Raw genomic sequence first — 14391 nt, forward strand, 5'->3', positions numbered from 1 at the left:
CTAAACTAAACATCTGGTCAAATATGATGTTTCCAATAACCGTAGTTTAAGAATGCACGTGGTGTGCAATCTTAAGAGGACAGTCACAGACTTGTTGATCAGTACACACAAACATTGTGAAACTCAATTCTAAATTGATTGCCATTTCCGTACAGTGAAGCTTAGGCGCCTTTGAAATTCCACCCTCCGCCTTTGTTGTACACTCCTAGGGGCGGGAATACAAACAACTCCACATGTATAAAGACAGCATCACGGTGTAGTGAGTCAGGAGACCTCCAACTACCCTGCAACAACCACTTTGGAACTGCGAGAGGATTCAAGTATAACTTGGACATTTCTGCTGAATACTTCCCTGAGGCAAAGGATTTTACGCATCTCATCCTGAACCGACCAAGAGAGTAAAGAAGGAAAAGGCATGTCTCAACTGTCGATGCGTCGTTTTATGGCCCTGTATCTTACGCTTCTCGGATACGTTGGGGATACTTACGCCGGTTCGGTTTTAGGGAACTCCAACGCCATTAAAAACTTGCCTGGTGGCGGGGGTCCTAATCCTGCCCACACAGTCAGCCCGAGCCCACGCTCCCCATCATCTGGTAGCGATGGCCAGAGGTTGGTAGTAGACACAGTACAGGTAAGCCCATGTCACCAATTAACCGTGCACAGTTCCAAAAATGTATAGAAAATCTTGTATCATATCCAGGTATTTAATATCATTATAGTCACACATACCTTCTGTTCCGTTTCACCATTACAGTCAAATACATGTGCGGATGATGACGAGTGCGGGACCGATGAATTTTGCAACGATGTTAGAGGCGCGTGCCTTCCATGTCGAAAGAGCCGCAAGCGATGCGCTCGGGACTCGATGTGTTGCGGAGGGAACCATTGCATTAATGGTGAGCTCTTTGGCCTACTCATGTTCAGAAAGTTCCTGAAAGTAAATAGAGTCGTGCAGTTCAATTGTATATTTATAGTTTTGTGATGCCTGTTTGAAAAAAACAAAATGTTTTACTCATGAGTAAAACGTGTTTGCGCCTCTAGGTGTGTGTCAGGCTGGTGAGATGGATGTCATGGACACTATCGGTGTGGGAAACAGACACAACCACACCATAGACGTCCATGCTAAAAGTCCTACACAGGGACATCAAGTACATTCTGTTAAAGGTAGGTGTGCGCACTGCAGACAGGAGCAATATGACCATGTTGACTGAAAGACTCAATTGTTTATGTGACTCAGTACACCTCATTGACACAATGGTACAACAGTAGACCGTTTCCCTCACAATCTCTCTTTCTCTCTTGCATCAGGTCTGGAGGGGGAGACGTGCTTGCGCTCTACAGACTGTTCAGAGGGACTGTGCTGTGCCCGCCATTTCTGGTCGCGTATCTGTAAGCCGGTGTTGACGGAGGGCCAGGCGTGCACTCGCCACCGGAGGAAAGGCTCCCACGGTCTGGAGCTGTTCCAGCGCTGTGACTGTGGTGACGGCCTCGCCTGCCGACCAGAGAAAGGGGAACGAGATCACGCCGTCAGCAGGACCCAAGCCCGGAACCTACACACCTGCCAGAGACGCTGACCCACACACACACACACATACGTAAACACTGCACCGGAACGTACACATATGTCCCAGATGCTGACACATGCAGTTAATCACACACACACACTGCCGTAGTTGCTGATATTGACTCCACCAACTGAACCCTGCCAAGCGTCCAAGACGCTGACACTTACACTCCACCAGGACGGTAGCAGACAGAACAGATCCTAAAGGAACGGGATACACCCAGAGGGACGCTGAGTCCTGACCTGGAACTATCTGGTTCCCCACCATCGGAAACAGAATCGGAAATGAGGATGCAGGCGATGAATCCATGTCATCATAAATGGCAGTACTGTTACGTTTCTCTTTTTATGAAACTTAAAGCCTTGATTATTGCAGTAAATTACTGTATTATAATTATAATGGGGGTTGCACTTAAGTGAGCTATTGAACTCCGTCATCACCAATATTATACACTCCTGGTGTTGCATGGTTCTTTTCCATTGTTGTAAATGTGTACACAAAATGTTATATACAATGTAATGTAAATGTCTATATTTTTAAGTTACATGTAAAGAAAATGTGAAGATGTTTTATTAAAATCAATGGTCTGATAATATTATTGAATTGTCTCTTATTGTATTCAGTCCCAAGTCAGCTTTTAACTCAAACTGAGCCAGCTACTAACTGAAAGAGGAATGTGTTTTTTTCTTCTTCTATTTTCGAATTCCAAGCTCACAACCTTTCCAAGAAAGGAAGAGTTAGTATTGTAATTATCACTACACCAGTTGTCTGAACTCAGTGGAATGGATGGAAGCATGGCCTATTGGCCCAGATTCAGCTCATGCTTTACCCAGTCTCAAAGACATGCCTTGTCCCACTTACACACACATAACACACACTAGTTTAGGTCAATGTTAAGGCTGTGATGTATTGTGTCAATCAGAGAGGATATCAGAGACAGAACTATACACAAGCACATTTCGATTAACATGTTTTGACTATGACACATTACCACATAAGTCTATATATTTCCCACTGAATTCAAATAGTTATAAACAGAATACAAGTAAAACACTCAAAACACTTTAAATCAATCATTTGGAAAAACACATTTTCAGTGCAGGCAGGAAATAAAATGCGGAACTAATATTTCAAAGGATAAGTAATAACACATGATGGTGTCACGCTGAGTGTTTACCCACCTTAGCCTTTGGTGTTCTTGGATAATATCTAATTACACAGTCAGCTTGCTAGCCAGGCTAAGCCTCTAATTTTCCTCATCTTTCTCAATCTACACATAGCAACTTCCTGGGAGAAAGATATTGTAGCTACAACATGACAAAGGGGGTTACGATGATGCAATCCCAGAGATCTCCATTCACAATGTGGTGGGCACAGAGTGGCACGCCACAGATCCCGGCATTGTGTTAAGGATGGGCTCTAATGTAGGAGCATCAAACCTCATATACCTGGCTGTCTGTAATTAAGGCTGTCTGGATTACAAGATGGCGGGTGAGCAAATGACTTGAGTCTTCTGACTCAGGACGATTCTTTTGTTGACATTCCAGGCAGTGTACATCAAACGGAACATGCTGGAATGGGAGTTTGATTTTGTGAACAAGCAAAGTAGAAGGTCACGTCAGAGCTCACCACCTTGAATGGATAAACCTTTTTTGTTTTACAGTGTATGGCAGAGTGAGATAGATGGGATGCGTTTTCACACTGAATTGGGTTGATATAACCCTTATTTAAATCCATTTGTCATCTTTATGCTGCTATGGCATCCAAGTCATTTTTGAGGGGGTCCTGGAATCTGTGTGTGTGTGTGTGCCCAACCACTCGTCATTGGGCCAACCACATACTCCCACAGGCATGTGCCCTGGCCAGGGGTATACGTGTGTATTTGTCTGTGTATCTGTGTGTGCACTTGTGGTTAGCCTTATTGGGATCCAACTCTGCAAAACTGTGGAATACAACCAACATAGTAACCTTGAATAGTTTGAAAGTCTCTGTCCCAGAAAGGCTATCAAATCAGTGGCAGCCTTCCCAATGAAATAATAAATGAACGGATTTGTGTTTACCATGCTACTGTACAAGGGCTTGAAAGCAGCCACGCTGTGAATGATCTGGGTGCTCACAATCATCATCCACAACATTTAGTTTGATCTTATCAATATGATTACAGGAATAATATTGTTTGTCAGTCACCCTGACATATGATGTGTAATCTGCAATGACCTTCACTGATAACGTTAAATCATTATTGATACAGTTACTGAGCCAGTTGTTTATTTAGGAGATTATTTTCATATCTCATAGCCCAGAGACCTGGCGTAGCCATAGGTCAGACCTGAATCAGAAGATTGCTCAGTGTGCATATAATACTTAAAAGACAATAAAACAATTCACTTGTTTGTTTTAAGAGCCTTATTCAAATCTCCTATCTCATTTCCACATCAGGCAGTTGAAATAAAGCTTTTCTCTGCCTAAGTACCTGGTGTATCCTCTGTTGTTATTGTAACAGGGTTGCCAAAGATCTTTGATACTGTGTCCTAAACAAGCTACAGAATACATGGCACCTCCCAGAACAGGTGTCGTGTACAGAGGAGTTATACGTGCTTCTTTGTCACAGGAAAGGGGCATACCTGTGGAATGTGGATCCGGATCAAAACCACGTTCTTATCAAAACATTATTCACAGAGTGATGTTATACCATTCAATGCTGTCACTGTTTATCTCCAGAGAAACACAATGCAGACTATTCATCATTGTGCAGCAATCACCGTATCTGCCCTGATTGCGCAATAGTGGAAATCTCCCCATCTCTGGGAAATTGTAATTAAACAGAGGACAGCTCTCAGTGTACAGTTGTGTTTGCATGTGTGTGCGTGTGTTTTTGCCCAGCCTATAAACGTGAAAACAAGTAAGGCCTACTGATTCAACTCCTGGATGACGTCAATCGAAAAGTTGGAACAGAGCCCTGATTACAAGAAGTAAGGTTAATGTGTTAAAGGTTATGACACTCACAGGTAAGTCCGTCTTGCAGATTATTTGCTTTAACTCTCCAGATGTATTGCCATAAACTGACTGTACTTGGTTAATTATCTTAAACCCTGTGGGAATAGAAAAGGGGGGGCATTATTTCTTCACACATTTCATTTAAATGTTTGGGGGGCTTCCCATGTGGCAGCCAGGGGCCCAGTAGCTTTCTCTTTCTCCCCCAGGGAAGGTGCTCCATGCTGGACTGACTCTCCTGGGGGGCCCTGGGGTCTGGTTTGATCCAGGTTGGTGTTCTATTCATCTGGTCTTGACTGATGTGGTCCCAAGTCCCACTTTGGTGTTGTCACACCATGAACATTTTGACACATGAAGGAAGCTAAGAATAGAAGAATAAGAAAATAAACAATGATTTATACAGTATCATATCAGATCACCTTCAGATCAAATCAGGCCAATGGCCATCCAGTAAGTTTAGCCTCTCTGGTCTCTTCTCCACCTGTACTTTCATCCGTTCCTCAACCCCTCCATCTGTCTGCCCTCTCTCCCTTCTCGTCTCCTCCTTCCTGATGTTTACAGATAGTGCAGCTCCTACAGCTGGAGCTCATTCACAACAAACAATCCACCCATTGTTTATACAAATAGTAAGACAATATGCCATGTCTGTGCCCCTATGCCAGACAAAACAAAGTGAACAGATGTACAAGGGGGGCAAAGTCACAGAGGGAAATAAAAATGCCAACTTTACATGATCCTTGCTGCAGGCGGCCAGCTCCAGCGAGTTGGCCAGAATCCTACTGGAGAAACGACGCCATACTCAGCCACAACCACATTGCGCAAAAGCCGCTTCACACGTATAATTTACTCATTATTTGTTAAAGTAAAAAAGAAGGTTGGTGTGAAGAGAGCCATGGTGGAAAATGAACTCTTACAGCGTGAATAATCATGATTCAGTAAAAGTCAAAAGGCAGAGCTGTTATTCTATTGTTGTAAAAGTGTAGACTCCAGTGGATAGTTAGATGGAGCAGCTGATTTCTAAAGACACAACCGTTGAACATTTTTTGCAGAACTTTGGATGTGTTTGGAGAGTCGAAAGAGACACAGACAGAGAATTGGGGGTGACCATAGCTAATCTAGTATGCTCTCAACTGACACACCAGCCACTGGCCTTTCGCTGGGACAGGAAATCTGTGTCTCAGAACCTTCTGTTTAATAACAGCGCTTTGGAAATGAAACTATGGAAGACAGTCTTCCACGGGAGATTAGTCTGTCTACCTGTTTGTCTGTCCCCCCTCCCCTCCCACTCTCAGGGGACATGGACAACATCACCCCTCACTTACCCTGGCCGGCAACATAGCGCCCAGAAAGCAGCTTTAGCATCAAAGGCGAGTCCTACAGAAGCCCCCACTACCCCAGCTCAGAGGGAAGCTCCCCTATCAGACAATGGCACAGTAATGGCCTCAGCACTCCCTCCATTGTCCTATTAAGAGTCATCAGGGCTTAATAAGGGAACGTTTGACCCCCTGCTCCCCCCACTCCTCCACACCAAAAAAAAACCCTTGTACTTCCTCCACCACTCACCTCTTCCTTTGATACCCCCCCCCCCCTCCACTTCTTCCCCTCATCATCCCTCCAACCTCTTAATGCCCCTGTTTGTTTTTCCTCCTAAAAAGACTGTCTTTAAACCCAACAAAGGAGAGGGTCTGGTGGGTGCACAATCTCATTTGCGTGAGGGACTTTACAAAGGTCTGGAGTCTGGAGAGTAGAATGAAAGGGGAGACTCAGGGACTTTGATCTCACTGAGGGGTAAATGGGTTGGATCCCCCTGCCCCTTCCCTGCTGGAGGGACCATAGGCTGAAATGGTGGGAGTCGCAGGGGGTTAAATCAAAGGTGGCTATCTACAAGAGGTCATCTCCAGCACATTAGTTCTCTGTCTAAATGTTGATTCGTTCACACCAACATCCTAGGAGCTTAGATGAGGTGTGTTAAAAGGCACACTCAATGACTGTTAAATGACTGTCAACAGTCGTAAATTACCGCAGTGGTCAAGTTCATCGCTGTGAACACAAAGGCCCCTACTTAAATTCATACAGTTCTTATCCTTTCTCCAAATACAAGTCTCCAAAGATGGAAATAGTGAACATTAAGTATCAAGTAACACGTTTGTGTACATTTGGGGCTGGCATGATCAAAACGTTCTTACATTGAATATGTTCATCTGTCAAATAACGGAGATTAAACAAGTGTGCACATATTTATATAGGCCTGAGGTTCATTTCAGACTCATTAACTTCCTGATCTTGCTTGGTTGGCAGTAAAAGATCCAGAGTTGTCTGTCCTTGGTGCTAGCGAGCCCTCACTGTGTCAGGGTTGTGGGTTAGCGAGTGATTGAGAACACCCCACAGCCAAGCCATGGAGCAGTGTTGAGGTTGCAGCCTGTGTGTGTTCTTTCATTGTGGGTGGGAAACATCCCATTACTGTCATTCTCACAGCTGACATGACCAGTGAACCATCAATCTCCCCATAATCCAGGGTCTGGTTATCAGTCAAGATACCCAGTCCTCATGAGTCTCGTAACTGCATACTTGTACATGTTAAGATGTGAGAAATGTTAAGATTCTGATGAGAATCTTAAGAATCTCAAAGTGAACCAAGTTTTAAGACATACTATACATAAAGAACAACATATTTCATGGAGAATGAAAAATGATGTGTGTGCTTAGATTGATGGGTCAGACAAATGGAACCATCTACATTTCAACTGTAATGTCATTGGATACTTTATAGCGCCAGACATTCTCTAGCAGCCCAAATCTGAGGCCTTGATATCCACTCCACAGTCATGTGCATCACTTAGCCAAGTCTAAATCAGCTGAAGCCTTGGTGATATTTTTGGATCAATTTAAAAACTCTGCCATGACGATCCAGCAGAATTCATCCAACGACTTTGATCTCGCAAACTACCAAAGTTCTAATCAGCACGTTCTCTTGGTAAAAGCGTGTGTTACCATTACATTACACAGCCCTCGGTACAGAGCAATGTAACTGCAATCTCCTAACATCTTATTGAAAGATTATTACATTTACGGTTGGTAAGATAAAACTGTCCCCTATGCATAAGCCATATGTTGGCTCCTTTTCTCCATGTGACTACGTTGTGATGTCAGTGTTCATCTGCAACATCCCCATTTTTTTGTGACCTGCTACACCCCTGCTGATGTCACTACCGATCTCTGGTTGAGTTCTTGACCACTCCAATTAGCATTCCTAAGAGATAAACCAATGATCACTTAAAAGAAGAAAGCAAAGTTAAGCTTGCAGGAAGTGATCTAAGAAGCTGATAGGGAGTCTTGATTAGCGAAGGGCTAACTCCATAATGTTTTAATTCAGCCATAGTCCCCCCCCCTTCCTCTGTGTCCCATCACCAATCTTGTTCTTAGCTATCTTCAAACTACTGCAATGTCCTGCGGCTACAAGCCTTATCATGTATTGATTATGTCTCTTAGATTAAAGGACCAGCTTTCATTTCCACAAGAATGCGCCCCTCTCTTTGTGTCCATATGGAAACACTTCCCCAGCAGATTGGTTCTGTTCCCTTTTGGACAAGGTCCCGCTGGTCACAACAAGATTCACATGGACTTGTAACATCCCAATCTTCTGTTGACGGGACTTTGACATCTATTCAAATAGTTGGATGACGTCTCTCTCTCTCTTTGTCCCATAGTAATCACCCTTCCAGTATCTTCTTTCAAATGCTCAGAATGCCTAGCTAATGCGCAGAACAATAACAAAAAACACGGTCAGAAATTAATCTCTCTGTGTTGAGTTGCAAGAAGTGCACCCCTCTCTAGTTTGTCAAAAGTAATCTTGATTCCTCAAGGCAGTATGCTGGACTGGTAAATGCAGCCTCTTGCATCTAAACCTTTCCAGACTTAATTCCATGTGCTGAGATGCAGAATTGCCTCAATGTGGGTTACAGACACAAATTACGGGCATTTTGTCTTGGGGTAATTACTAATATGCCACTGTTGTTGCCTGGCCTGCCAGTTTCTGGGCTGGAGTTTAAATGTTGGTTTTTACTTCTTTCGGCCTATGTGGTTCAGAACAGCTTAATCACAAAGCCACAGGCAGCTCAGTCATTTTGATAGGAGCCATGCTGGGAAGCTTCACATGTAATACTGTTCATGGCGTTCTCACATGTAGAAGTTGTTTTTCTCTCCAGGAGTGAAAGTTGTTTTGAAAACGTTTGAAATGTTACATAATATGTAACATATTATGTCAAGGCCACTACCTGACCATATGGAAGGGATTTTTTTTGGAATCGATGTATTGGAACATCCTCCCATAGTCAGCTACTTTTGAAGTAGACTGCTGAGGGGTGTACGGTCTGGAACAGGCTGATGCTAAAGGTAATGTATATCCTCTCTCAGATGAAAGGGTGATATATATAGGTAAGATGTGTTGTGTCCAGATGAAAGGAGCCAAGGCTCCATCAGCAGGCTTCTACAATATGACTTCCACTTGTCCAGACCTGGCACCAATCACAGAGCCATATATCACCGAGATGTTCTCCAGAGATGAGATTCATCTAGGGAGGGATGGGAGAGGAAGATGAATTAGAGGATGAGGATGAAAGACAGACAGTGAGAGAGAGAGAGAGAGAGAAAGGGGAGGTGGAGGGATAAAAGCCTATAAACGAACACTCTGAAAAAAGAAGCCTGGGTAGATAGCAGAAATCCCCCATCTGTGGACATGCTGAAAACATTACATGAACTTATCAGGGGGAGACAGATTCTCCGACAGTGTCCTGATCACATCAATGCCTAGAACACAGGTGCTCACCAACCCTTCCAAACAGCCCTGTGTACAAAAACGCATTACAGAAGAATTCCAAATAGCTAAATGACCGACAGTTAACGCCTGTGTTTCTCTGTTGCAGCCTCAGTCCAACTGGAATGGTCTGAGGCTGGGTACCAAGCGGGTCTTTTATGGAGCATACGAGCTGCTAGCCATCCAAAACAGCCACAAAGGAGGTTTTAATACCCTGGCGTGTTTGTTAACACTGAGGTTTTGTCGAGCTCTGCATGTCATTTACAATCAATTTGATGCACTTAAAATTTGCTACCGTTGACTCCCGTGGCGCAATCACATAAACCAGGTCTTACAGAGTTTATTTGAGTACATTTGTTTAGTACGGGTGTTCTGAGACTTGAAACAGTCAGCACTTTGGCCCTTAGGAACCTTTCAGCCTTGACATATAGTAGAATAGCTGCTGATTCATTTGGAAAACAAAACTCATTTGTGGTTCATAGGTGGCTAGTACAGAGTCTACTCTGTTTATGTGCCATGGCTGGTATACTTTTAACCAGCAACACAGTGGATCATGAGAAAAAAACGATTTTTCCTTTGCTCCTGCTTGTTCTCTCTCTTCAACTCATATTATCTTTCTCCTTACACCCCCTCAAATGTAACTCATCTGTCATTCTATCATCCTCCTCCTCTTTCTCTCTGTCTCCATCTTCTCTGATCTGCTGGTGACTGTCGCGTGGAAGCAAACCCCCCTCTCTCTCCTCTGAGATCTGTGAATTTGTCGCGAGGAATGTGCGCCCTTCCTGACATTACAGCGTTCTTTATCGACTAACAAGGGGAGTAGGAGGGGAGGGGGAGGAAGAGAGGAGGATGTTGGGATGTTAAGAATGGTTCGACAGCAAGAGGAAAAAAGAGAGGTCTTTGTGGCGGCTTATCTGACAGGATATGAAGCAACACTCAATGGCAAATAGTTTCCTTCAATGGGCATTCTCTGCAACAGACGTTCCCAAACACCGCATTATCTTCTGAAGTCTCTTCAAGCACAGAGAGAGTAAGAGAGAGAGAGAGTAAGAGAGAGAGAGAGAAACCGGCCTACAAGAGTAAGGGAGAGAGAGGGAAGGAGGGAAGGAGAAAAAGAGAAAGACAGCCAGAGGGTATTTTAGAAGTTCCGTATTTTGTTAATTGCTGACGATAAGATGGAGCAGTTTGCCGGTAGTTGGGATTATTATCAGTGAGAGCAATTTAGCAGATGTTTCAGTGTTACTGTGGACTTTTAATTCATTTTTCTGACCAGAACAGTCTGGAGGACAACTGCACTAAAGCATAGCCTGCAGGAACCCAGGAATCTTCCTGTGGAAGAAGGAAGTTCTGAAAACCCACTTGTGTAACAGTCAAGGTGACATACATTCACACATCATTTTTCATGTGTCTCTTTGTGAATGACACTTCCCGGGCATCCTTTCACTGATGCAGTGTAATTGAAGCAGTTGAATTAGAGGCCTGTGTGTGTGTGTATGTGTGTATGTGCGTGTATGTCCTGCTGCTGAGACACATCCTGATGCAGTCTCTACCCTGCCTATTAGCCCAGGAAGTCCCTGTGGTGTAGTCAGCTCTAATGAAAGAGACCTTCCTCTAATTTAAAGTTTTCATTTAGATATCGCCCTTTTGACCTTGCTGTGATTCACCAGCATACATCACTACTGTGGAGTCTCAGTGGCTAGGGTTAGCTATCTCCGTCCCTGAGGATCAAAATGGATCATCTCTTTGAAAGTAACTGGTTTTGTCTTATAACCTTAAAGCTCGCGTTCTGCCTGTCTTTGTCACTGTTCTATCATGACCCTCCAGTCTGGTAGGTGACCAGCAGCACTCAGACTGAGCGGTCAGAGGTCATGAAGGAAACCGGGAAGGCTGGTCTAGACACTGAACATTTCAGATGCACAGAAAAAGAGCTTTTTTGAAGTCTAGATCTGACAGACCATTCTGATCCATGGCTCGGTTGTTGTTCTTTGGGGATCAATGGACAACTCTCCATATCTTCATCCAACTTACTATTTATGAAAAGGATATGTTCACCAGTCCATGTATTCCATGACTCCATGAACCCAATGTACAACAATCTCTGTGCTCCCTTGTGTTTTTTATTAGCCGAGTGCAAATATTTTCCATTCATCAACACCTAATTAAAACTGACATTTCCCATCCCAACCTTTGCATGTAGATGAAATTGTTGCTCTTCCACATTCAGCTCTCAGTACAATAGGCACCATTATCAAAACACAACAGTGCCTTGCCTTCAAACAAATTAACACTAATGTGTCTTAATAAGGGAAGAATTACAAGCTCATGTACCCCAAGGGCAGTTTCTGACAGGCTCTCTTCCACCTTGGGAGTTTCCCTTTGAGAGCTTTCATTGGCCTGCTTGCTCTCATTCTGTGCTCAGGCAACTTGATTGGAGGAGGATAGTGTGCTGTGGTTCCATTGGCAGGTCAGCAGGTCACAGCTGTTTCTTCACAGGAAGAAATACCTTAAAACTGGAATCATCATGAGGAGAGAGAGAGAGAGAGAGAGAGAGAGAGAGAGAGAGAGAGAGAGAGAGAGAGAGAGAGAGAGAGAGAGAGAGAGAGAGAGAGAGAGAGAGAGAGAGAAATTCTACATTGTCATTCCTCAGTTAGCATGGTAATCACTTACAACTCTGTGTGTGAGGGTGGTCCTCCATTGTACAGCACACCCCTGCTTTGTGTCCCTGTTATTCCAAAAGACACACTTTTTCTCAGGCTGTTGAAAGTTCACTGGGTGATTTAATTGCAAGCAGACTGTACGGGTGGGATATTTGAATCATGCTGGGAAAAATATGGGTCCACATGGTCCTGATAATTCCTTAAATGAAGGCCATCTGAATCAGATTTTACACTTTACACTTCAAACAATGCCAGTGACTCAAACTAAACTGCCATGCTTTGGCTATTGAGAGAGAATATTGAGCTAATGAAAACGCAGACACACGATTAGGAAGTGTGATCTTTCATGTTCTAATATTTTATAGCTGTCTGTAAGTCCGTGAAAATAATACCCTCAGTCACGGTCCGAAAGAGAAGATTTGAGAAAGAAACCGTAAATGGATTGAAACGGGAAAAGACGGGAAATACTCACCAGGTAAATATAACATTATCAGGTGTCTCTCTCTCTCTCTCTCTCTCTCTCTCTCTCTCTCTCTCTCTCTCTCTCTCTCTCTCTCTCTCTCTCTCTATCTCACTCTCTCTCTCTCTCTCTTTCCAAATACAGTGTGAGTTGGATGTGTGTCACAACAGGTAGCAGAGGAAGCATGAATATATAATTACATCAAGTGTATAATTACAAATCAAGCATATACAATTCATGACATAATTATGAAGCTCTCGCACCCTTAAACCACTAATAGGGAGTAGGGGAGAACAGTTAATCAACAAGCAGACAGCTAATTAGCACATGGGGCTGTTTAAATGTCCAACTCCATGCAGAACAGAGAGGGCACATTTGTTTGGCTGCCAGGGTGATATAACACAGCCTCATTATATGTAAGTAAACTATTGCTACAGTCAAGATGTGATATTTTTCAAAGCTCAGTATAACAGCAAACAATCCAATGTAATAAAACATTGCCTTGTATTTATATTCCACAAGATAATATTACGGTAATGTGCACCTTTGAACATTTCCTCACATTCTACACACATGGAAATATTCACGATACTTCCAAATGACGTGTTGGGTATGGTAATAAGGCCAGGTGCACGATGTTGATGCAAGGTGACAGAACCTGCAAACATCCAGAGTTGGCCAAATGATTAGTATTGTGGTAACGTGCGGTAAAAGCAGACAGATCACCAAAGCTGCTTTGTTTTATATGGAAACAACTGTGGCTGAGGGAGTGGTGGCTTCTCCCAGAGAACACATGAGAGGGGGGTCATGGGGGAGACAGAGGCCTCCACGCTGTGTGGGATCCCACCACAGCTCCTCTCTGTCTCACTTTTGAAGTTTCTCCCCCTCTTTTCACTGGGCGCTACTTAAGAGACTCCCTCTCCAGTCAGTAAACCAAGGAGCTCAAATCGACCGGGATACAAAAACAGAAATCCCCCCCGCCCCTCTCCGACCCAACACATACACACCTTTCTCTGTCTTCTATCAATCAGTCTTTTCTTTCTTTACGCCCCTCGCCCAAACCTTTCTCCAGACATCTTCATAAAAGTATTTTAACGAGCAGAGAAATCATTTACCGGACGCTTTCCTGGATCATAAAACACAAAATGGTGGCTGTGGTATCCTGTGTTTTGATTGATCTGCAAGCTCCAATCGGACGTGTGCTTCCTGAGCCAGACCTGGTCAGCACGGAGGAGAGGAGATGGGGGGGATGAGGAGGGTGAAGGGATAGGAGTGGAAGATGCGGGTGGCTCATATTGGGCTGAAACCCGATCTGGAGCCTGTGTCACATTAGCCTTAACGGGCCCAGTGGCAGACGGACTGGCACCACAAGGGGAAGGAGGAGGGAGAGGAGGAGGAGGAAGAGGAGGGAGAGGATGGCTGGACATCCTGTCACAAGAGAGGCATGTGGAGCCAAAGCAGGAAGGAGTGTCATCATCTCAGCAGTGGAGCCTCCATCATCCACCACAGCCCCCCCCCCCCCCCCCCCCCCCCCCAGTCACCTCTGGACATGAAACACACACACACCTCTTAGCACACACCTCCCACACAACCCCAAACCCCTGACGACATGCGTGCGCATGCACACGCGTACAGACCTCATGCCCCTCACGACCTCTCAGCCCACTTTAGGGTCACGGTCGAGCAGGCGCTCTCTCACTCTGTCACTCCCTTTCTCTGTCGCTCTCTCTCTCTCTCTCCCTCTCTCTCTCTCTTTCTCCCGCTCTGTCTCTCTTTCGATCTCTCCCTGTGTCATGTTGTCCTCCTGTGGCCTGTAATTTCCTCTCTTTCCTCTCCTCTTTCCCGGAAAGAATGTGTCTCCCGTCGCTCTAGAGAGCCAGCGTCGGGGTCTAAACAGCCTAT

At 44.4% G+C, this 14391-nt stretch overlaps 1 protein-coding gene across 1 annotated transcript; it reads left to right on the plus strand.

Moving 5' to 3' along the window:
• Positions 1–244: 244 nt before the first annotated feature.
• LOC124473983 (dickkopf-related protein 1-like) lies at positions 245–2155 on the plus strand. The gene is made up of 4 exons (XM_047029796.1): positions 245–631; positions 755–896; positions 1042–1164; positions 1309–2155. Exons 1-4 carry the CDS (start codon positions 416–418, stop codon positions 1572–1574), a joined length of 747 nt encoding a protein of 248 aa, XP_046885752.1. The 5' UTR covers positions 245–415; the 3' UTR covers positions 1575–2155.
• The last annotated feature ends 12236 nt before the right edge of the window (positions 2156–14391 follow it).

The sequence above is a fragment of the Hypomesus transpacificus genome, chromosome 11 (assembly GCF_021917145.1).
Source record: "Hypomesus transpacificus isolate Combined female chromosome 11, fHypTra1, whole genome shotgun sequence".
NCBI lineage: Eukaryota > Metazoa > Chordata > Actinopteri > Osmeriformes > Osmeridae > Hypomesus > Hypomesus transpacificus.